General features: G+C 42.9%; 1 protein-coding gene across 1 annotated transcript in view; it reads left to right on the top strand.

Moving 5' to 3' along the window:
• Window positions 1–22,443, top strand: part of LOC144685734 (slit homolog 3 protein-like) — a 599,629-nt gene that overhangs the window by 483,953 nt on the left and 93,233 nt on the right. The window contains exons 23-27 of the mRNA XM_078550561.1: window positions 381–452; window positions 4,310–4,381; window positions 15,684–15,847; window positions 16,880–17,004; window positions 19,751–19,848. Of these exons, the coding sequence (XP_078406687.1) occupies window positions 381–452; window positions 4,310–4,381; window positions 15,684–15,847; window positions 16,880–17,004; window positions 19,751–19,848 (531 nt within the window). The remainder of the gene's footprint in view (window positions 1–380; window positions 453–4,309; window positions 4,382–15,683; window positions 15,848–16,879; window positions 17,005–19,750; window positions 19,849–22,443) is intronic.

Here is a 22,443-nt window from a genome sequence, read left to right as displayed (position 1 = left end):
GGACTCAGACTCAGAGTCTGGCCCAGGGTGACACTGTTGTCGGTCTCTGGCTGTCTTTAAAGTCTGCTTGAACCTCCATTGGGAGTAAGAGAAAAGCAGTCACAAGCTGCTGTTACACAGTTCCAATTGGCTCACTATGGATTAGCATTGCAGCAATTCAGTTGCCCAGCCTCTTGACTGCAGGTAGTTATTTGGGCTAAATGTGAAGGGGAAACAGAGGGATTTCAGACACCAAATAAGAACCCCATTAGTAATTAGTGAAGGGTGAAAAATAATACCTCAGAATAAAATTGTGTCTGGTTCTTTTTAAAATTTTGAGAAACCTCCCATCCCCAGTCCATAATCGTCATTTAACTCCTTCTTAATGTGTATTTTGTCAGAATTCTGAGCTACAACCGGTTGAGATGCATTCCAGTTCATGCATTCGATGGTCTGAAGTCTCTGAGATTGTTGTAAGTATTTAACACAGCATTATTTGGAGCAAACTTTGTGTCATTAGAACTGACGAGGAATTGCAAATGTGGATTTTGCCCTGGCTTATGAGTCTTGAATGCCACTGTTGAATGACCCTAACTCTCGACGTCCTTTCCTCCCCCATCTCAGACCTTGCCCCCTATCAGTCCCACTCTTTCTTTCTGCCCACCTCTCCCAATCCTTTCCTCGCTTTCCCCATGCCATTTTCATCTCACAGAACCTCAGTTACCATCTTTTTTTTCTTTTTTTTTTCCCTTGGATGTCACTGGCAAATATTTCATTTGCCTGCTTACTATGCAGGCTTTAAGTCAGCCATGCACTCCAAGCTAGGCTTGAATGGTAGATTATTTTGCCCCAAAGAGCATTAGTGAAACCAGCTTAGATTCTGATATTATTGAATTCAGCTAATAACATGATGGGATTTGAACTCAAAAGTTCTGTGTTGCTAGTCCAGTACCATAACCACTAGACTGCTGTAGTCTAGCTGACAAAGTAAAGAAAGCCGTTTCCCTGTGACAAACGTCACTGCTCTATCATCACCCTCAAGGTTGGTGAAAATAAAAGCATGCGCTATAAAGTAATAAAAGGAAATTTTCCAATCAGAATAAACAATATAAAAACCTAGGTAAAGTAAGATGAAGCAGAATCCACTTGTGACATGATCATCTTACGCACTCTCTGACTAAGGCATGTATCAGTTATCTGACTCTTGCTCATGTGTCATGTCCATAAACCTTCACGGTGTGTCTCAAAGACAGAAGTGAGCACGCAGTCTAGGATCAGTTATGTAGAATGCATGAAGTCCATTTTGCTCTGAAAAGGAAATGCAAAGGGATACTATCAGAAAGGGCACATTAATTACTGATTTCCCATAGAGGAGTATCTGACGTCTGTTGTGTAAGAGTACCTCAACAGGCCCCATATGCACCTGTGTTAAGAAAGGGATTGCTATCTAGTGGTGCATGTGTTTGAATGTCAGGTAAGGGCAGGATCATGCTCAGCAGTAAAGTCCCCTGTAGTTGAATATCTTATCAATGATTACTGTCTGGGCTCCATGGAGAATTGCCTCTTGGATGATACACCTCAACATGAATCAGTTTTTCAGGAGAAAATTGGTATGGATGGTGGAAGGTAGGTTTTGGGGAGGTGTTGGGATGAGTGGAGTAAGAACAAACATTAACTTTCCTCATTTAAGCCTTCCATCAGCTTTGCTTCCCAAAGGAATCCATTCCAAACTAGCAGAGCAGGGTCACTGGGAACCGGCATGACAGCAGTGTCAGTTTCTAGTGCCCCTGCAACCTACCATTCACTATGGCGAACCCTCGCTAGAAAGCGTCAACGTGCAGTGACTGTATGCAATCTATCTGTGCTGCTTATATATTGCTTTGGTACCTCAAAGGGTGGCAAGAGCAAAACACAGGCAGGATTTTTAACGCCGCCCCTCCTGCTGGAGGTACAGTACTTTAGTCAATAACTAACTTGTTGCCACTTTCAGACATACCCTAATAAACAAGGATACATATTGCTAAGCATTTTCTACCTTTCAAGCACAACATGTTGGGAAATTATACCTTTCCCAGTTCATCTGAGATTTAATCAGCGTTGTGAGTGGAGTTGCTGATATTCGATCCTGTCACTAGAAATTTGTCAGTTAAAAATATGTAGATAAAATAATTGTTTGTGATTAAAAGCAAACTGTGTGCTGCCCCTCTCCAGTGACCCCCTTTTTCATCGTGAGGTTGTAGTCTCTGAGATTTCATTCACCTTTCCAGTTTCTGTGGTAGATTAAAATGGTTTGATCACATCTAGTCAAAGATCAGCAATGATTGTATTGAATGGCAGAGCAGGCTCTGGTCTGCTGCTGCTGCTCCTATTTCTTATGTTCTTAGCCCAATTGATCTGAATGGAGGAAATACTGGGCAGGTCAATGTAGGCTGCGCTTGGTAGCTACAAAAAATAATTTAAAAGGCTAATGGAATGTTGGCTTTCAGCTTGAGGGAACTGGAATACAAAAGTTATGTTTCAGTTATATAAAGCTCTGGTTAGGTACCATCTGGAGTACTGCATTCAGTACACCTCTCGTGTCAGATATATAGGGGCAGAATTTTCCTCCCATTGAGGGGGAAGTTCAGGAGCGGGCGCACCTCCAATCAGCGCCCCCGATTGGGGGCGCGCCGCCATTTTACGTGGGCCGGCCAGTTATGGCCTACCCAGCGTGACGTCCACAAGGAAGCGCTATGCGCTCCCTGTGCAGGCAGGAGAAGATTCCCTGAGCCGAGAGTGTGCTTTTTCGTGTACGCGCACGAAAGAGTGCACTCATCTCCCTGAGGCTAAGTGCTGCCTCAGGGAAATCGGCTCCACAATAAAAAATCTTAAAAACAGAAAAAAAAAATTTCCCTGGCATGTCCCCTCATGTGACACTGTCACATGAGTTGGGACATGTCCATCACTTTTAAATACACTTTTATTAAATTTTTAAAAACCTATATGAAACCTCATCGCGCCCGTGGATGAGGTTTTATGCTTTTTCCAATGCCTGCCAGGGCTCCCAGCCTGCCCGCCAACCTTAAGGTTGGATGGGCAGGTCCACTAATTACTTTAATTACTTTGTCAATGGCCTAAAAGGGCTATTGACAGGTCGGCAGGCGCACAGCTGATTCAACTGAGCCCCCGCTGACCTGAAAATTGAAATGGGGCGGGATGACATCAGGAGTTCTGCCCAACGTCATCCCGTGTCATTTTACGTGTCGGCAAGCGGGCCCCGCCCCCAGCTCGCCAACCGGGAAATCCTGGCCATCGGGTTTGCAGGGAATGCAGTGCAGATTCACCAGAATGATACTGGGCCTAAGAGAGTTAAGTTAAAAGGAGAGGTTACATTGATTTGTATTCCTTTGCGTATAGAAGATTAAGGGATGAACTACTTGAGGTGTTTAAGATCATTAAAGGATTTGACAGGGTAGATGGAGAGAAATTATATCAATTGGTGAGGTAGCCCAGGACAAGGGGCATATCCTTTAAATTAGAGCTAGGCCATTCAGGGTATTGTCAGGAAGCACTTCTTAACATAAAGGGTAATGGAAATCTGGAACTCCCTCCCACAAAAAGCTGTTGAGGTTAGGACAATTGAAAATTTCAAAACCAAGACTGATAGATTTTTGGTAAGGATATTAAGCAATATGGAGGCCAAGGGGGTAAATGGAGCTGAGATACAGGTCAGCCATGACCTAATTGAATGGCAGAAAAGCCTCAAGGGGCTGAATGGCCTGCTTCTGTTCCTATGCTATTACTCTTTTGGTACAAGGTCATTTTAACTCCCATGATGTGTTAGTGCGTTGTAGCAGGGTGCAGCCTGTATGTTACCCCAGCTGCTGGATGCAGTGGACTGTGTTATTTTTTGTGTACTATCCTAAACCCAATGGTTTACCCCCACACTGGTGTTTTTGACTATCCTTTGCATTACACACTTATGTGTTATTCAATATGTGGCATATTGTGGCCTGTGCATTATCCTGTGTATGACACAGCCTGAGCTACATCTGACCCTGTGTGTAAAATACATAGATCAAGTAGATTAAACCCAGATTTATTCACTCTACTTTTGTTGGTTTTCTGCACCATTAACACAGTAAAAGATGATATAAAAATTTAATCCCTAACCTTTTCAAAGGATGTAATAGATAATCTGTTAATTGTGACCAGCTGACACTTCGCAGAGAAAATTATCCTTCAGAAATGTATTAACGTTCCCAATATGTATCGCTTCTATATTGCATTTTACATACTGTTGCTTTTACCATTGATATAATTTTAACATCTCCATTCTTTTTAAAAATAGGACTTTACATGGTAATGACATCTCCACCATCCCTAATGGAGCATTCAATGGTCTAACATCACTTTCTCACCTGTAAGTAAACAAGGGGGCTTTTCCTCTTGTCACAGACACAATTTATGTGTTCTATTACTGCCCATGATCGGTATGTTTTGTATGGTGGTGGTATGTGTTTTCTTACCCCTTTGAGTGTGCAATGTCAATTAAATAACTTCAACAGCAAGCTTTTGTGAATTTTAAACTAAAGATTATTTGTTCGCACACACTTACCCTGAATTTAAACACAGTGTCTAATACACACTCTGTCACACACACAAAGATTAGAGGCAGATAACATAATGCACTTTTACAGTCTATAGTTATCTCAGTCTCTGATTTACAACTTCCGATCTCCCACAGGCCTATAGTATTTTGCATTGTTTTGATGAGTTAAAGTTGAAGCAAGGGTCTTATACAGCAAAGATATCACTGTAGGTTGTGAGGTTTCGTGTAGTCGAATTTCTAGGAGGTTGGTTCTCAGGTGAACTTGAAGTTAGAGCAGGCTGAGGGAGTCCTTCTCTCTCTTGGGATCTCCTGCTTTCAAGGTATTGCTGTTAATTACCTTGGCTGCTTGGTGACTTGCAGTTAGTTCGTGGTCTGGCTTTCTGACCACTGAACTGTTGGTTCAATGGTTTTCTGGTGAAATGCCTGCAAACAGTTTTTGCTGATTTTTAAAAGCAAACAAAAAACATGGCTGCATCACGATGTGACTTCCATAAGTTCAAAGTCCTTTCCAAATAAGGGGTGGCGTTTATGTTGATTGTAACATCCTGTGTTGTGGTTTAACACCTTTGAGATTAATCCAGTCTAGTTTGGATGGGGAAAACCCTCATAATACAAAGGAAGGCTGATAGGGTTCATTCATTCCTGTTTACCACCAATTGAGTTTTGATCTCCCCTTTTGTTCAGGATGAACCCTGAAGATAGGCAAACTGGAGATTCTATAGACCTTTTGTGTTGGTCCATTCTTAAACAAAGAGACGTGTGAATTCCCTGGATGGCTGTGAATGTCCATATTAAATTAGTTATTCGCTTAAGAGTCGGTACTGTCTGCAGCTCAAATGCCAAAGGTTACATTATTTCCAGCAACCATTTTAATAGCTTGTTTGTGTCTAGTTTTTAAAGGTATTGACTGAAAGTTCATAATATACTGGGAACATGACACTCTCCAAAGAGAAACCTTTCCGAAGAGAATTATTCAAAACCTGTATGCCATTTGTGTTCCTGGTAGATTTTAACGTCGCTTTAGTTTCTGAGAGGAAGCTTCCTGGGGATTCCATTGGAATTTTGTACGAGTAATGCCAAAGCCTCAACTGAAGGTTTGTGAAATTGAGTCTCAATGGCAATTTTCGCCCTTTCAAGGCAGATTTAAGCAGCAAACTCTTCTAAACTCCATTCTTGCGGCTGCTGAGACTTTCCATCTTGCAGCAGGTGTGGTTTCCTCCATAGCACAAGCTATAATAAGGAGGTTGCATAGAGAATTGTAATTCTTTTAAAATTAATTTTCTCTGCTGAACTGTTTGTTGAGCATTGTTGCTGTTTGGAGAATGGCAAACTTACCTCTTCCCTCATGCATTTATTGGTTTCTTCTTGCAATTTGGTTGCACAGGCACCATGTATTGGTGTTTTTTTCATTCAGTTTGCTGGGGCACACACCCTTTCAATGTATCTCTTTGTCGCGGTAGATGCCATTTGCATCTCTTGGATCCAATGGCCATAATTTAATTTTTGTGAACAGCTTTTGGCTTGAGCAGTCATTCTGGAACACAAAATGTTTCTGTTGAGGACCCAAACAAAGCAGGTGGAGCTTTTCCATCCAGCAGAACTGAATATATTTCTTAAGCATCTTCCTTTCTTGATTAGATTTTATTCCACCTGAACACCTTTCTCAGCTTTTCCATACTGGAGTGTGGTGTCAAGACTAATGAAGTGTCAGAAACTCCTTAGAAAGTCAGGGATTTAAGTTTTGCTTTTGGCAACCTTTCTCTGTTTATGTTAAAGTAGGAGTGCAGAATGTGATGCACACAGTTATTTGATCAGTTTTGTCACCTGTTTCAATTAGAAAGTTTAGGATCAATGTATCAACGACATAAAGTTTTGTACGTTTCTAGTTTTTTCTGTCAAACTATACTTTGGCTTGTCCTTGTTCTGTGGCACCCTGTCCTATTTTCAGCAGAACCCTCTGACACAGATCGGCCTTAACAATCACCTACGTACCCACCGGAATCCTACCAAACACCCTAGATGATGAACGTGGTCACCTTCACCTCGAAGGATGATCAAAAGCAATGTGCTTTTGTTCCCATTCAGCTGCCCAATTCCTCTCTTTCTCCACTGTGGGGCTTTTCCCCAATCCTTGGTCATGTTTATAGCTGCCTTGCGCTCAACTTACCTATAATATCTCCTATATTTTCAATGTTATCTTTGTTTGTGGCATAACATGTTAGAATGCATTTGGAGCTGAGTTGATTCCCAAATGGTATTCTGGTGTAGACATACAGCCAACTCCCATTGTTCACGACCCCCTCTGTCGCAAATTTGTTTACCCATGCGAGTATTTGTACAGCCGATTGCAGTTCGCAGCTCCAAATCATCGCCCATCCGCAATTTAACATTGAAAGCTTCTCACCTAAACATATGTTGGTCCTGAAATAAATAAAAGACTGAATTTAGAAGCCATAAAAACAAGGTTTCCGTGTTGTATTTCCCCGCAGACAGTGCGCACTGTGTCTGTGCTGCCTCTAACTGCATGTGGTTTGTTGTGATTTACAGGATACAGAAATTTCTGACCAGTATTTTGCAGTACAGGTACAGTGCAGCACTTTACCAAAAATGAGTGAGTCAAAGCCAAGCAGAAAATATCCCAGGAAAGTGATAACACTTGTACAAAAAAAAATCACAATCATGGACTGAAAAATGGTGCAAGTGCTATCACGTTGGCCAGGGAATACTCTGTCAATGAATCCACAATCAGGTACATTTGGCAGTCTGAAGAAAAAATAAAGGCCAGTATTAATGTTTCTGGTAGTCACACTGCCAAGTTAACTTTTGCGAGCAGGAGAGATCCATACTTAGAGGAAATGGAGAAGTTACTCAACACGTGAATAGAGCACCAACATCAAAAGAGCATCCCAAATAAAAGTCCAAACATTTGAAATAAAGCACTTGAATTGTTCCAGCACATAAAGAGTAGCGAAGTGGGTAGTGCTGGTGTCACCGGTGACGATGAAAGTGTCTCTCCTTCGACTTCCAAAGGGTTCTCAGCCAGCACAGAATGGTTCGATCGCTTTAGAAAGCGTTTTGGGCTGTACAATGTGAAATTAGTGGGGGAGGCTGCTTCTGCTGACCAGGCAACTGCAGGAGAGTTTCCCAAGGTGCTGCAGGAATAAACTGAGGAGAGAGGTTACCAGGCAAAGCAGCTCTTCAATACAGATGAAACTGCCCTGTTCTAGAAGAAGATGTCAAATAGAACATACGTTTTGAAAGAAGGTAAAACAGCCCCAGGTTTTAAAGCAGCAAAGGACAGGTTGACACTTCTGCTGAGTTTCAATGTGGCTGGCTTTACATGTAAACCAATGCTGGTTTGTAGGTCAGAAAACCCTTGAGCTTTGAAAGGGAAAAATAAATCTCATCTGGCAGTCTTTTGGAAGGCTAACAGCAATGCCTGGGTTATAGCAGTTGTATTTGAAGACTGGTTCACCAGTTGCTTTCTGCCAGAGGTCAGGACTTATCTGAGGGAAAAGAACCTGTCTTTCGAGGTCGTACTAGTCCTCAGTAATGCACCTCTCTCTAGCTGAGAATGATCCAGATGTTGACATTTTGTTTTTACCCCCAAATACGACCTCACTTATCCAACGAATGGACCAGGGGTCATTGCCTCATTTGAGGCCGCCAAAATTTCAGCCACATCCTTCACCTTCTGGAAGCAGACCCTTCAACTGCAGTCCATGATTGCTGGAAGAAACTCAACATCCTCAGAGCAGTAAGCATAATTAAGGACTCATGGGATGAAGTTAGAGCTTCAACCATAAATGCCTGCTAGAAAAAAGATTGACCTCAGGTTGTAAATGATTTCACAGAGCTCCCCAATGTGGATGCTGAAGTGGCCAGGATTGTTGACTTGGCAAAACAAGTTGGAGAAGAAGGATTTGAAGACCTGGCTGCAGATGAAGTGAGTGAATTGCTTCAATCTCATCAAGAGGAACTCTCTACAGAAGAATTGGTTAAACTGATGAAATTAAATGAAATGGTGCAGGATCAGAAAGCGAGCCTAAGAAGGCTCAATTCACAACCAAGATGATGGTAGATCTCATAAGATCAGCTGAAGAGATGAAAAAACAGGTCACACGCCATGATGCAAGCATGGAAAGAAGTATTGCCTTTTGTAGAGCGATTGACACAGACATTTCTCCTTACTGAAAACTTTACAAAATTGAAAAGCAAAAGACGAAGCAGTCAAAAATAACGTTGTTCTTTTCATCCACACCAAAGTCCACATCAGCCCATCACCCACTCTCTCTACCTACACTCTCGAGTTCAGTACAATACAGTACAGTAAAGTACTGTAACTTGTAATGTGTACGATACTGTAATTGACAAGTTTACATTGTTTTTGTTTTCTTGCATTGTCAGTTTCTGCAGTAAGATTGTCTTGGATTTACTCAAAAACATAGTTTTAATTGCTTCTTTTCCTTTAAAAATGTCAAATTCTGGGATAACGGAACCTATCTAATTCACTCCCATGATAAAATATGTTCGCTGTTCACGATTTCACCCATGTGATTTCGTGGGAATACGGTATCTGTTAAGGGGTATGGTAGCACAGTGGTTATGTCACTGGACTAATAATTCAGGCACGTGAGTTCAAATTCCACCTCAGCAGCTGGCGGGATTAAAATTCAATTAAAAAAAAACTGGGCCAAAATTATCCGAGGCAGATAATCGCCACCTCAAGGGCATTAGGGATGGGCAATAAATGCTAGCCTTAAATGAATAAAGAAAAGAGAAATGACTATTAAATGTGAAGAACTTTAGCAAGGCTTCATCATTTTGTATTCACTAATAGCCACAATTTGCATCAAGCATGCTGAAGATTTTATGCTTTGATAACCAAGACACTGCTTCATCTGTAGCCCGTATTTAGTGTGGCTCTGGGGTAGCACTCACTCCTGAGTCAGAAGGGTGTGGACTCAATTACCCCTACAGAGACTCTAGCACAACATTTGTGCTGACCCTCCCAGTTGCAGCACTGAGGGAGTGCTGCACTATCAGAGGTGCCCATCTTTCTGACAAGCACATAACAAATAGGAGAAGAAGTTTCCTAGACGAAAACAGTGATTACACTCAATAAGTATTTCATCAGCTGTAAGTGTTTTGGGATGCCCTGAGGTTATGAAAGACTCTATATCTCTTTCATAATTGGATGATGTTCTCAATCTATCTTGCCAAAGGCATCTTACTACCAGCAGAGAGGGGGGACTTTCATTCCATCAGCCTGAGCTCCTGGCCCCAGAGTTGGAGAGTGAATTGGATATAGTTTTCTCCAGAGTTTAAAAGCTAAACAAATATTATTTTATTAAACTCTCATTAGTATATAATGATAGATAATTAAAATAATTTGTCTTTAACTTTACATAATACAAAATATACCTCAATCTGCTAAGTGATTGCCCCATTAGTTTCCTCTGGATGACTGTGTGACTTAGATGGAAAAGGGTTGTTATTAATGAGCTAAACTTTTTTGACTGCCTATTCTCTTAATAGATTTCGCTGAAGTTGCTGCCTCCTTAAGAATAAGGAAGCGTGACAGCAGCAAAAAAATATTGGTGTTTGAACTGTCGCCCATTGTGGTGATTAAGCACTTCTCAATATACCTTGAGCAGAATAACAAAATAGCCAGAAGTTTCTGGATTTAATTAAGGGATAATACAATTTACACAATTTAACCAACATGAAATAAAGCAAAGTAATCAGGCTGTGATAAACAGAGAAGCTGACCCTTAATGTAACTGGAACAAAATCAGAATCAAGTAACAGTTTCTTTCAAGGAAAGCTAAACTTTGATGAACAGCTGGTTTAGGTGCATAGGTTATAAAAAGGATTAAGGGATGAGGGGACTGGTTGAAGTTAATGTATTCATAAGGAATTATTGCACTAATGTGCTCTATTTGCTGGTTTAATGGTCTTCGTTAAAAGAATTGCAAACACATGCTTTGCATTATAATTTGCTTATTAAACAAGAGTCTCTGCTGAGTTGTTTCTGATGCATTGTGTGTAGTTTTTAGCACCATAAGTAGTGAAGAACCGACATTACATATTTTTTAAACTTGCCTTTTCCATAATCTGCTTTCTGTATTCTTCTGAGAGACCATTTTATGAAAAGAAAACAGAAACACTGTTGCAGTGGGATACCGCTGTTTCACCTCAGACACCTTTGTTTCAAATCGAATTCAAAATGAGATAATGAGTCTCCTTCATTTTCCAGGTTCCGATATGAAATCCCCAGCGAGCATAATTGTCAGCACAATAAGACTGTTTTATTTCTGTCGCCACTTCCAATTGTATTGCATACTAACGTGGAGAATTGTTTTAATTTTAAGAATGGTTAAATGTGCATTGGTAGGGGACTGGGTAGCTCAGTGGGCTAGAGGGCTAGTGTGCAATTCAGAAAAACGATAGGAGTGCAGGGTTTGATCCCTGTTCCAGCAGAGGTAGACTTGGGGCCTGGCTGCTTGCCCTGTCCTGTAGTGAGATCACGGCATAAGTTGTGGTTCAGCAACCCCCAAATAATCAAGGATGCTACCTGAAGAAGAAGAATAAATGGGCATTGTAGCCTGGGACTTGGTGGAATGATGGGTTAGAATATTGTGCGTTCATTTCTGGAACCCGAGGGCCAATCCAGTTGAGCTTAGACTCGAGATGAAAGTCTTTTGTATCCCTGAGTTTTAATGGATAGAAAATGAGGAGGAATATATATACTCGATGGGAAAAAAATACAGGGCTATGAGGAAAGACTAGGGGAGTGGGATTAGTTGGGCTGCTCGACTAAAGAGCCGGCACAGGCACAATAGCCTGAATGGCCTCCTTCCGTGTTGTCACTCTATGAATACCTTGACTACCATGTCCAAAGTCCTGAGATCGCCTTCCAGGAACGCTTGTTCCTAACTCTGCCACAAAGTGTCATTCTATGCATCTTGAATTTTTGAGATCTGGTGGGTGGATTGCAACATTTTTTTAAAAATCCATTCACAGGATGCGGGTGTCGCTCGTAAGGTCATAATTTATTGCCTATCCCTAATTGCCCCTGAAGGTGGTGGTGAGTCACCTTCTTCAATACAACTGAGTGACTTGCTAGGCCATTTCAGAAGTAACCACATTGCTGTGGATCTGGAATCTCATACAGAGGAGCTGATGGTGTAGTGGTATTGTTGCTGGGCGAGTAATCCAGAGACCCAGGGTAATGCCCCTGGGGACACGGGTTTGAATCCCACCACAGTAGATGGTGGAATTAGGAATTAGGAATTAAAAGTCTAATAATGACCATGAAACCATTGCCGATTGTTGACTGGTTCACTAATGTCCTTTACGGAACCTTACCTACGCGTGACTCAGGTTGACGTCCTCTGAAATAAGCTATTTAGTTGTATCAAACCGCTACAAAGTCTCAGTAAAGGAATGAAACCAGACGGACCACCCGGCATCAACAGGAAATGACAAACCAGTCGACCCTGCAAAATCTTCCTTACTAACATCTGGCTAGTGCCAAAACTGGGAGAGCTGTCTCACAGACATAGTCATCCTCACAGAATCATACCTTACAGATAATGTCCCAGACACCACCATCACCATCTCTAAGTATGCCCTGTCCTACCGGACACAGGTGGCGGAACAGTGGTATACAGTTGGGAGGGAACTGCCCTGGGAGTCTTCAGCATCGACTTCAAACTCCATGAAGTCTTATGGCATCAGGTCAAACATGGGCAAGGAAACTTCCTGCTGATTACCACACACCATCCTCCCTCAGTTAATGAATCAGTGCTCCTCCATGTTGAGCACCACTTGAGGAAGCACTGAGGGTGGCAAGGCGGCAGAATGTACTCTGGGTGGGGTACTTCAATGTCCATCACCAAGAGTGGCTCGGTAACACCCTTACTGACCAAGCTGGCTGAGTACTAAAGGACATAGCTGCTAGACAGGGTCTGCGGCAGGTGGTGAGGGAACTAAAAAGAGGGAAAAACACACTTGACCTCATCCTCATCAACCTGCCTGCCACAGATGCATCTGTCCATGACAGTGTCGGTAGGAGTGACCACCGCAGAGCCCTTGTGGAGACGAAGTCCCACCTTCACATTGAGGAGACCCTCCATCGTGTTGTGTAGCACTACCACCATGCTAAATGGGATAGGTTTCAAACAAACCTAGCAACTCAATACCCGGGCATCCATGAGGTGCTGTGGGCCATCAGCAGCAGCAGAATTGTACTCAAACACAATCTGTAACCTCATGGCCTGGTAATATCTCCCACTCTACAATTACCATCAAGCCAGGGGATCAACCCTGGTTCAATGAAGAGTGCAGGAGGACATGCCAGGAGCAGCACCAGGCATACCTAAAAATATGTGACACCACAACCAGATCAGATCTAAGCTCTGAAGTCCTGCCATATCCAGCTGTGAATGGTGGTGGACGGTTAAACAACTCACCAGAGGAGGAGACTCCACAAATATCCCTATCCTCAATGATGGGGGAGCCCAGCACATCTGTGCAAAAGAGAAGGCTGAAGCATTTGCTACAATCTTAAGCCAGAAGTGCCGAGTGTGTGATCCATCTCAGCCTCCTCCGGAGATCCACAGCATCAGAGATGCCAGTCTTCAGCCAATTCAATTCACTCCATGTGATATGAAGAAACGGCTGAAGGCACTGGATACTAAAGGCTATGGGCCCTGACAATATTGCGGCAGTAGTACTGAAGACTTATGCTCCAGAACTTGTCATACTCCGAGCCAAGCTGTTTCAGTACAGCTACAACACTGGCATCTACCGGCTATGTGGAAAATTGCTCAGCTATGTCCTGTACACAAAGAGCAGGACAAATCCAACCCAGCCAATTATCGGCCCATCAGTCTACTGTCAATCATCAGTAAAATAATGGAAAGGGTCATCAACAGTGCTATCATGCGGCACTTGCTTAGCAATAACCTGCTCACTGATGCCCAGTTTGGGTTCTGCCAGGGTCACTCAGCTCCTGGCCTCATTGAAGCCTTGGTTCAAACATGGACAAAAGAGCTTAACACCCAAGGTGAGGTGAGAGTGATTGTCCTTGACATCAACGCCACATTCGACCGAGTGTGGCATCAAGGAGCCCTAGCAAAACTGGAGTCAATGGGAATCAAGAGGAAATCTCTCCACTGATTGGAGTCATACCTAGCACAAAGGAAGATGGATGAGGTTGTTGGAGGTCAGTCATCTCAGCTCCTGGACATCACTGCAGGAGTTCCTCAGGATAGTGCCCTCGGCCCAACCATCTTCAGCTGCTTTAACAGTGACCTTCCTTCCATCATAAGGTCAGAAGTGGGGATGTTTGCTGATGATTGCACAATGTTCAACACCATTTGCGACCCCTTAGATACTGAAGCAGTCCGTGTCCAAATGCAGCAAGACCTGGACAATATCCAGACTTGGGCTGACAAGTGGCAAGTGACATTCGCGCCACACAAGTGCCAGGCAGTGACCGTTTCCAACAAGAGAGAATCTAACCATCGCCCCTTGACATTCAATGGCATTACCATCACTGAACCCCCACTATCAACATCCTGGAGGTTACCGTTGACCAGAAAATGAACTGGACTAGCCACATAAATACTGTGGCTACAAGACCAGGTCAGAGGCTAGGAATCGTGCAACGAGTAACTCACCCCCTGACTCCCCAAAGCTTGTCCACTATCTACAAGGCACAAGTCAGGAGTGTGATTGAATACTCCCCACTTGCCTGGATGAGTGCAGCTCTCACAACACTCAAGAAGCTTGACACCGTCCAGGACAAAGCAGCCCACTTGATTGGCACCCCAGCTACAAACATTCACTCCCTCCATCACTGACGCACAGTAGCAGCAGTGTGTACCATCTACAAGATGCACTGCAGGAATTCACCAAGGCTCTTTAGACAGCACCTTCCAAACCCACGACCACTACCATTTAGAAGGACAAGAACAGCAGATAGATGGGAACACCACCACCTGGAGGTTCCCCTCCAAGCCACTCACTATCATGACTTGGGAATATATCGCCATTCCTTCACTGTTGCTAGGTCAAAATCCTGGATTTCCTTTCTTAACAGCACTGTGGGTGTACCTACACCACATGGACTGCTGTGGTTTAAGAAGGCAGCTCGCCACCACTTTCTCAAGGGCAATTAGGGATGAGCAATAAATACTGGCTCAGCCTGCGAAGCCCACTCCCCACGAATGAATAAAAAAATATATAGACCAGACCGGGTAAGGATGGCAGATTTCCTCCCTGGAAGGTCTTTTGTGAACCAGAACTGGATTTACAACAATCCAGTTGTTTCATGGTCACCGTTACTGAGTCTAGCTTTTTATTCAAGAGTTAATTTAAATTCCCCCCACCCACTGCTGTGGTGGGATTTGAGTTCACGCCTCCAGATCATTATCCAGACCTCTGGATTACCAGTCCAGTAACATAACCAATATGCAACCATAACCCTTTTGACCCTGCACTTTTCCAGAACACTAAGCGCTATTCAGATTGATGGTGTGACTTATTTTTGTGGAGGTATGAATGGTTACTGGCAATTGTATACTAACATCCCATGAAAGTAGTCAGTTTAAAAATGAAATGAAATTGTGCATGGTGTATAATTATTGGAAATGAGTGAATTTACCTCATTCTGCCAGCACTTAGGATCCCCATGAGATTACTTTTAAATGCTGGCAGTTCATTGGGCAATTTAAACACATCAGATTTTATGTTTAAATTCCCTGCATAAATTGCACTTTTCACAAAGTGTAAGTGCTGCCCATGTTATTTACCTGAAATGTTTTCTGTCCATTTCACCAGAGTGGCAGTGACCTTCGTTCAGTGGGGGCAATTTTAAACTCACCTGACTGTGAGGAAACTGTTAGGATTGGGTACAATATAAGTCTTCCATCCCATCCAATTTTGCTGTCCATTAAGGTCAAGGGATTGTAAAATTAGGTTGGGTGTTAAGGTACTGTTCCAGCCCCTCCTATGGGTTTCCTGCCTGGCCTGGCAAGATAGGTCAAAATGACTTATTAAACACCTACCAGTCTTTACACTCCCTCTTTCTCTCTGCCACCAGTGCCCTTGGAGCCAATCCTCTGTACTGCGACTGTAACCTGCGCTGGCTGTCTGAATGGGTGAAGTCAGGCTACAAGGAGCCAGGTATTGCTCGCTGCACAGGACCGGAAGATATGAATGAGAAACTTCTCCTAACAACGCCCACAAACAAGTTCCACTGCAAAGGTATAAGCAAAAAACTGCAGATGCTGGAAATCCAAAACAAAAACAAAAATACCTGGAAAAACTCAGCAGGTCTGGCAGCAGCTGCAGAGAGGAACACAGTTAACGTTTCGAGTCCGAATGACCCTTCAACAGAACTAAGTAAAAATAGAAGAGAGGGCCACCCTCCCTTAAACCAGCTTATATTTCACCTCTCTTCTCATTCGGTCATTCGGACTCGAAACGTTAACTGTGTTCCTCTCCGCAGATGCTGCCAGACCTGCTGAGTTTTTCCAGGTATTTTTGTTTTTGCACTGCAAAGATATGTTGGGTTGAACCACAGGAAAAATGGCACAAAACAGCCCCATTCATTGTTGTGTTGGAATCAGTTATTAAAGAGGGAATAGTGAAGAGAAAGGACTACACCCATGTGCAAGGGCCAATTTTTTTCAGGCTCCAGGCCTAGCACAGATTGGAGATCAGTCAGAGGTCAGTCAATGCAACCTGCACATTTCTAACTTATTAAAATGAATGATCAGAAAGTCAGAAGTGCAGAGAATCAAACATACTAACTTCTGTGTCTCATTCTCCAATCTGTGGTCCTATCCAACAAGGTTCCTCACTGGGAGCAGTGTACCCTATAATCTTGCCAATTTGTATAAAAATATAGCTGTCTCTGCCAATCAGGAAGCATGAAAGCTGGTAAATCGTATCTATATGGAGTCAACAGGCTCCTCTAAGATGAAAGATGATGTAACTTGAGCATTTCAAAACTACTGTTCACAAAGAGATTAAGATGGGTTCATCTGCTGCCATATTGGAAAAGCTAATTGTTTTGTGCTGAAAAATGTCTTTTTTGCTGTTCTGTGCCAATTTTCTCTGCTTCCCAAGGCTCCTGTGCACTCTCCTGTATAAGTCTTTTTGATGGCAGTTTTGCAAATGCAGGATTTGCATTGCATGAGCAATACAGACTTGCTGTGCTCTGAGACTCATGTACAGCAGGAGTAACCGAGCGTGCTTAGGCGACAGTAACATCTTTTCCTTTTACCCTTTCAGATCCACCGAATGTTGCTATCATAGCCAAGTGCAACCCATGTCTATCCAGCCCCTGCAAAAACAATGGAACCTGCAACAATGACCCAATTGAGTTCTACAGATGTACCTGTCCCTATGGCTTCAAGGTAAGAATTAATTTGAAGGATATCAAATTCTTGACGAAGGCAGTAAGATTGTTCCTGTTGCTCGTCTTACTGAAAAAAAGTTGCCATGAGTACAAAATGGAGTTTAATTTCTGGGTGGGAGGAATTTCATCCTGAAAATCAATTTAATAGGCTCAAATATTTGCCACATGGAAACTAATGTCTTCTAACACATTCCTACTTCTGGGACCAAAATCAACAACAGTACCGGAATGTTCCTGCAGTAATCGGAAAAGGGCATCTTTCTACATCTGCTATACATTTCCTAACCTTTAATGATTTGGTTCAATTCGGCCCTTAAAGCTTTTGTTTTTTCTGGTTTGATGTAGACTTTCTTGTTTGGAGTACAGTATAATTGAAAGAAATTGTGTTTTGAGTGGGCATGTAACATGCAATTGAATTATAATGTGCTTTGTCATTTGGATTTGCAAATGAAATTTTGTTAGTGTGTTTGTAACCTCAGCGAGAAACTTTCTTTGCGTGAATAGCATGAGTTTTTTTTATGTTCCTGTCAGTTTGTACATTCCTCCTGAGGGTATTGTTTGAAGAGGCTTTGTTTCCTTCATGAAGATGATTCCATGAGCACCAGTCAATGACTGTTAACTTACCTGAGCAGCCATTATTTACATGGGATTCTTGATCGTGACTGTCAGCAGATTGTTTAATAACAGGGGAGGAAGTTCACAACCTTGGTGTCATATCTGACCCCAAAATAAGCTTTCCAGGCCATCACTAATGTGTCTATTGCCACATCCATAATGTTGCCTGACCTGCCCTTGCCTCAGTTCATCTCCATGTTCTCCTTTGAAAAAAATACCACAAGACCTTCAAAGCCATCTGAAGATGAGGCCTTGATTTTACCCCTTAGTGTGCTGGAGTATCACCCCACATTACAAGTTCACGTCCTGGAATGGGGCCTGAACCCACAAGCCGTTGCCTTCAAGATGAGAGCGCTACCAATGGAGCAAAGTTAAAGTGTTTGGGGAAGTGACCAAAGACTTGGTCAAAGAGCTAGAGAGAGAAATAGCAAAGCAGGGTTAAAGTTCCAGAGTTTAGGGCCAAGATGGTTCAATCTTTTTCCTAATTAGCATTAGTCACATTTCAAATGGAAGAATTTGCCTGAACCCGAAGCTCATAACACTACTGCCTGTATAAGCATGAATTCCATTCATTACACTAACTGCCATCGTGAACTCTTCAAGTGATTTGCTAAATAGGGCAAAACTTCATCTCCCATCTGCCGGGAATTGGGTGGGGGTGACTCCATCTAGCTAAAAGAATCCTGAACAGCCATCAGACATAGAAGATCTTTATGCTCCACGTGGAGTGAATTCCCCCATGAGGAAAAACGATACTCTTCTCAGCCACTCTCCAATCTAATTTCCGTTGGCTGTCTTCCTTCCCTGAAGATGCTAGCTTGTGCTGGTGAAGACTTCACTTCTGAGGGCACTAGTCAGCCCCTGTACTCCGCCCAGAGGGCTGTTGTTCTTGTGTGAGCTTCAGTAGAGTTGGTAGGATAGTGACCCACAAGAGGCATCAGAGATGAAGCCGATCCTGTTCTCATCCAACATCCAGACATGGACACTTTGCTGCAGCTTAACAATCAAGAGTGGGAACCAAGGTTAATGTCCCCAACTCTCCAAACCAGTCTAGGAATACCTCCACAGCTTTCCAGATTGAAGTCAGCTAACTTAGCACAAAACAAAGCATGGGACCTTTCTAATGTATGCAGTTCAGCCATTCATCCCATGATGATTCCCCAATTGCTCGTGATTGTTATGCTGTGCTTCTTACGATAAATTCGCACATGCGTGCACTTTGGTTGATAACATGATTTGATTTCCCTCTGATAGAATAACCCCTTGACCTTCAGTTTCTAGGGCTCTCACTGACTTTAAGGAAACAATTCACTCCCATCTGGTGCTTTGCAACTCCCGTCAGCTTATGTGTACGTCAATTAAAAGAGAACAATTCACTCCCATTGACTACAATCTGGCTGATGAGTGCCTCAATTTCAACTGCTGTACATAAATGATACTTACCACTGTCAAGTACTGTATGGCAGCTCCTGTACTGTTCACACAGGGTAAAAAGGACTATTCAAGTCTCAATTCTTGTACCCGTCCACTGTAATGGATGGGTTGTATGTGCATTCCAGTAAAAGAGTTGAGATTCGACAGCAAGCTCAGCCGCATTCATGGAGGAGGAGATGAATTAATCTCTTGGACAAGCTCAACAGCCATTTAAATTACCCCAACTACCAGGTGTGATTTTAAACCACATAAGCAAGTATTCCCAGATTTTACGCCTTAATCTGTGCTGAAGTTTTGAAATTAGTGTCAATTTCCATGGACTAGAGAAAGGAACAATCATCAGAGCCCCTGTTCCTGATTGCTTTCAGCAACCCCTGATGACAAATGCAGGGTTTAAGTGCTTATAGCTTAGACCTTAGTTTAGATGGCCTCCATGCATGGGCTGCTTGCTAATACTGTCCAGACTCAGAAATGAAGACTAACCATTTGGGCATGGTACCAAAGTATAGTAAACTACTTGTGGAATCAAATCCCAATGTAAGTCACCATCTTCAGAACAGGAAGGGAGAAAATCGGAGTGGGCGTGAGGGTCTGTGCGCAGCTCTGGAGGGGTGCACGTGCATTTTTCTGCTGATGGCGTGTTGCGCTCCTTTTGAAGGGATATCAATAATCCTCTTGTCCTTTCACTGTCACAGGGCCAGGATTGTGCTGTTCCCATCAATGCCTGCATCAACAGCTTGTGCCAAAACGGAGGGACCTGCCGCCTCAGTGAGGGAGAGAAACGTGGATTCAGGTGCTCATTTAAATAATTAAATAAGAGAGATGGATTTTACTTCTTCTGAACATAAGCTCAGTCAAACCAGGTTTCATAGCTGAGAATTTAATTGAAAGAGTAAAACTGTTGCTCTTAAAAGTTGACCATAACCTGACACACAATTCATTAGCAAAAAAGAGGGGCTGGATTTAACGTTCTCCAGCCAATGGGTTTGAAGTCGGGGGCCCACATTAAATCCAACAGGTAGCTTGCCCGCTGCCCAGCCGCCCGCCCCTTCCTCCGCTGCAATTATGCCAGTGGCAAAGATGGTGTTGGGCGGTCTGCCTAGTGGGCTAATTGAGGCTCTTAAGTGAGCAATTAATGTCCACTTAAGAGCCACATTCCACTGATGCTGGCATTTAACCGGCAAAGATAGAGGCCCATGCCAGGTAGCCAGCTGGTGGTGGCAGGGGAGTGGTTCCTCCTTAACTGGGCCCTACCCTAGATGTAACCCTGCACCGGTTGGCCTACATCACCACCCTCCCACCCCCCAGTGGCCTCACAAACCCCAATACCCACCCCTCCCTCGCCAAACCCCCTAACACTTCTATAAAGTTCCGGTTCGTTTTGGGACTGCTTTCCTTGGAGAAAAGCAGACTGAGAGGAGACTTGATAGAGGTATTAAAGATCCTGAGGGGTATCGACAGGGTAAATGAGAAACTGTTCCCACCTAAGAGAGCATCAAGAACTAGAGGGCACAGATTTAAAATAATTGGCAAAAGGAGTAAAAGTGATGTGCGGAAGAATTTTTCATCCAGAGGGTGGTTGGAGTCTGGAACGAACTTCCTGGGAGGGTGGTGGAAGCAGGTTCAATCAAGGAATTCAAAAGGAAATTGGATTGCTACCTGAAAAGAGAGAATGTGCAAAGTTACGCGGATAAGGCAGGGGAGTGGGACTAGGTAGAATGCTCTTTCAGAGAGCCAGTGCAGACTCGATGGGCTGAATGGCCTCCTTCTGCACTGTAAAGATTATGTGAATCTGTGATTCAGCTTGCCTCCTCATCACACAAGTGCAGTATTGGCAGTGGCCACCGCTCACGCTGGTGCATCAAGAGCTGCTGGCCTCTGCTTGGTCAACAGCTCTTTGAGGCAGCACCTTCTGTCCCTGAGGGGCGGAAAGACTGCCTCCAACCTATTAACGGCCAATTGTTAAATTGATGCAGGACAGCCATTCTTCCCCTGGGCAGGCTCTCCCCTGACTTTTTAGTAGGGGAGGCGGGGACCATGACACCCCGTATAATTCAACCTGAGTTTTCAAGCGATGGTATTGCTGGGATAATTCATTGTCACAGAATTGCTGGAGAGATGAGGATCTGGAGGCTTTGAGGGTTAAAAGGGTTGAAAAATTTACAATGGGACATTATAGAGTGAATATAATGAGGTCAAGGGGCACAGTGATAAATTGATATCTTGGATTGGGCACTTGAAGTATGCGGGGGTAGGGGATGATATAGAAACTGAGAATATTTATACAGTGTGGAAAAGAAGGCTAAATTAATTGATTAAATTGAACTCTAATAATACCTTTGAGGTGATTACAAACTCCACAACAAGTGGGCAAAAGCTGCGTGAGAAAGTGTGGAGTTTAAATTTACTTCGAGAGCGATGAATATATGGAGCCAAATGCCCAGTTAGGCGGTGAACAAATGGTGACAAATGAAAGAGGTAACTGGTATTGAGGAGAGAAAGTGACCAAAATGTACCCAGGACCCTCCTAGATTGCACAATGCAAATAGCACACTACACAAGGTGTTTATCCACTGATCAATCAGTCCTACTTTGCAATTCTAAAGAGAATAATTAAGCACCAGATATATTATTTGTAAGGAGGAAAATGTTAATTGGAAATTGCTCTTGAATAAACCCCTGGTGTTTCAAAAAATAAAAGTGAATGTTCAGCAAAACGGAGATTCTTATTTGCAAAGCAAGCAGTTGGTTGTTAGCTTTGATGCGATGAGGAAACGAGGCCTTCACGATCATTCATAATACTTCATTTGGGAGGATGGTTAAAATTATGTTAACCTAAAAAGGTTATGCAGCAATCAAAATTTCAGTTTCAAAAGTGCTCCAAAGTTGAGTCATAGACAGAAAGATGGTGGCAGATTCATGCCTTTTGCTGTCGTGTTAGATTTTATAGATCTGTTATCTTTTTAAAATGTTTTCCTCAGGGCCTGGGGCAAAAATGAAAACCTCATACTCCGAAAGTTGATAGTATCTAAAAATCTCCCTGGAAATTAATTTGATTTTACTGGGGGTTTATGGTTGAGTGATTGTGCCTTTTGAAGTGTTATTTCTGGGTAGAGAATATGACTAAGCTCCCATGAACTTTCTACAGTCTCGTACACAAGTTCAGAAATAAAAATGTCACTCAAGTCTAGCCTGCTGCATCAATAACCCAAGCCTGAGACTGCTTTATTTACTCTGGATAAGGTCCAATGACCCAGTGTAATAATAAATATAATCTTTAAATGCCCAATAAAATTCATTTTTGACCTTCATATGTCTACAACAGTTTAGGTTTTCTTTACCAGAAAGCTTTGATTTCATTAATGTCCAGTAAAGGAGAGTGGGTTAT

Source organism: Cetorhinus maximus, chromosome 10, assembly GCF_964194155.1.
Source record: "Cetorhinus maximus chromosome 10, sCetMax3.hap1.1, whole genome shotgun sequence".
Lineage (NCBI taxonomy): Eukaryota > Metazoa > Chordata > Chondrichthyes > Lamniformes > Cetorhinidae > Cetorhinus > Cetorhinus maximus.
Note: the sequence above shows the minus strand (reverse complement) of the source record. Positions and strands in the feature narration are given on the sequence as shown.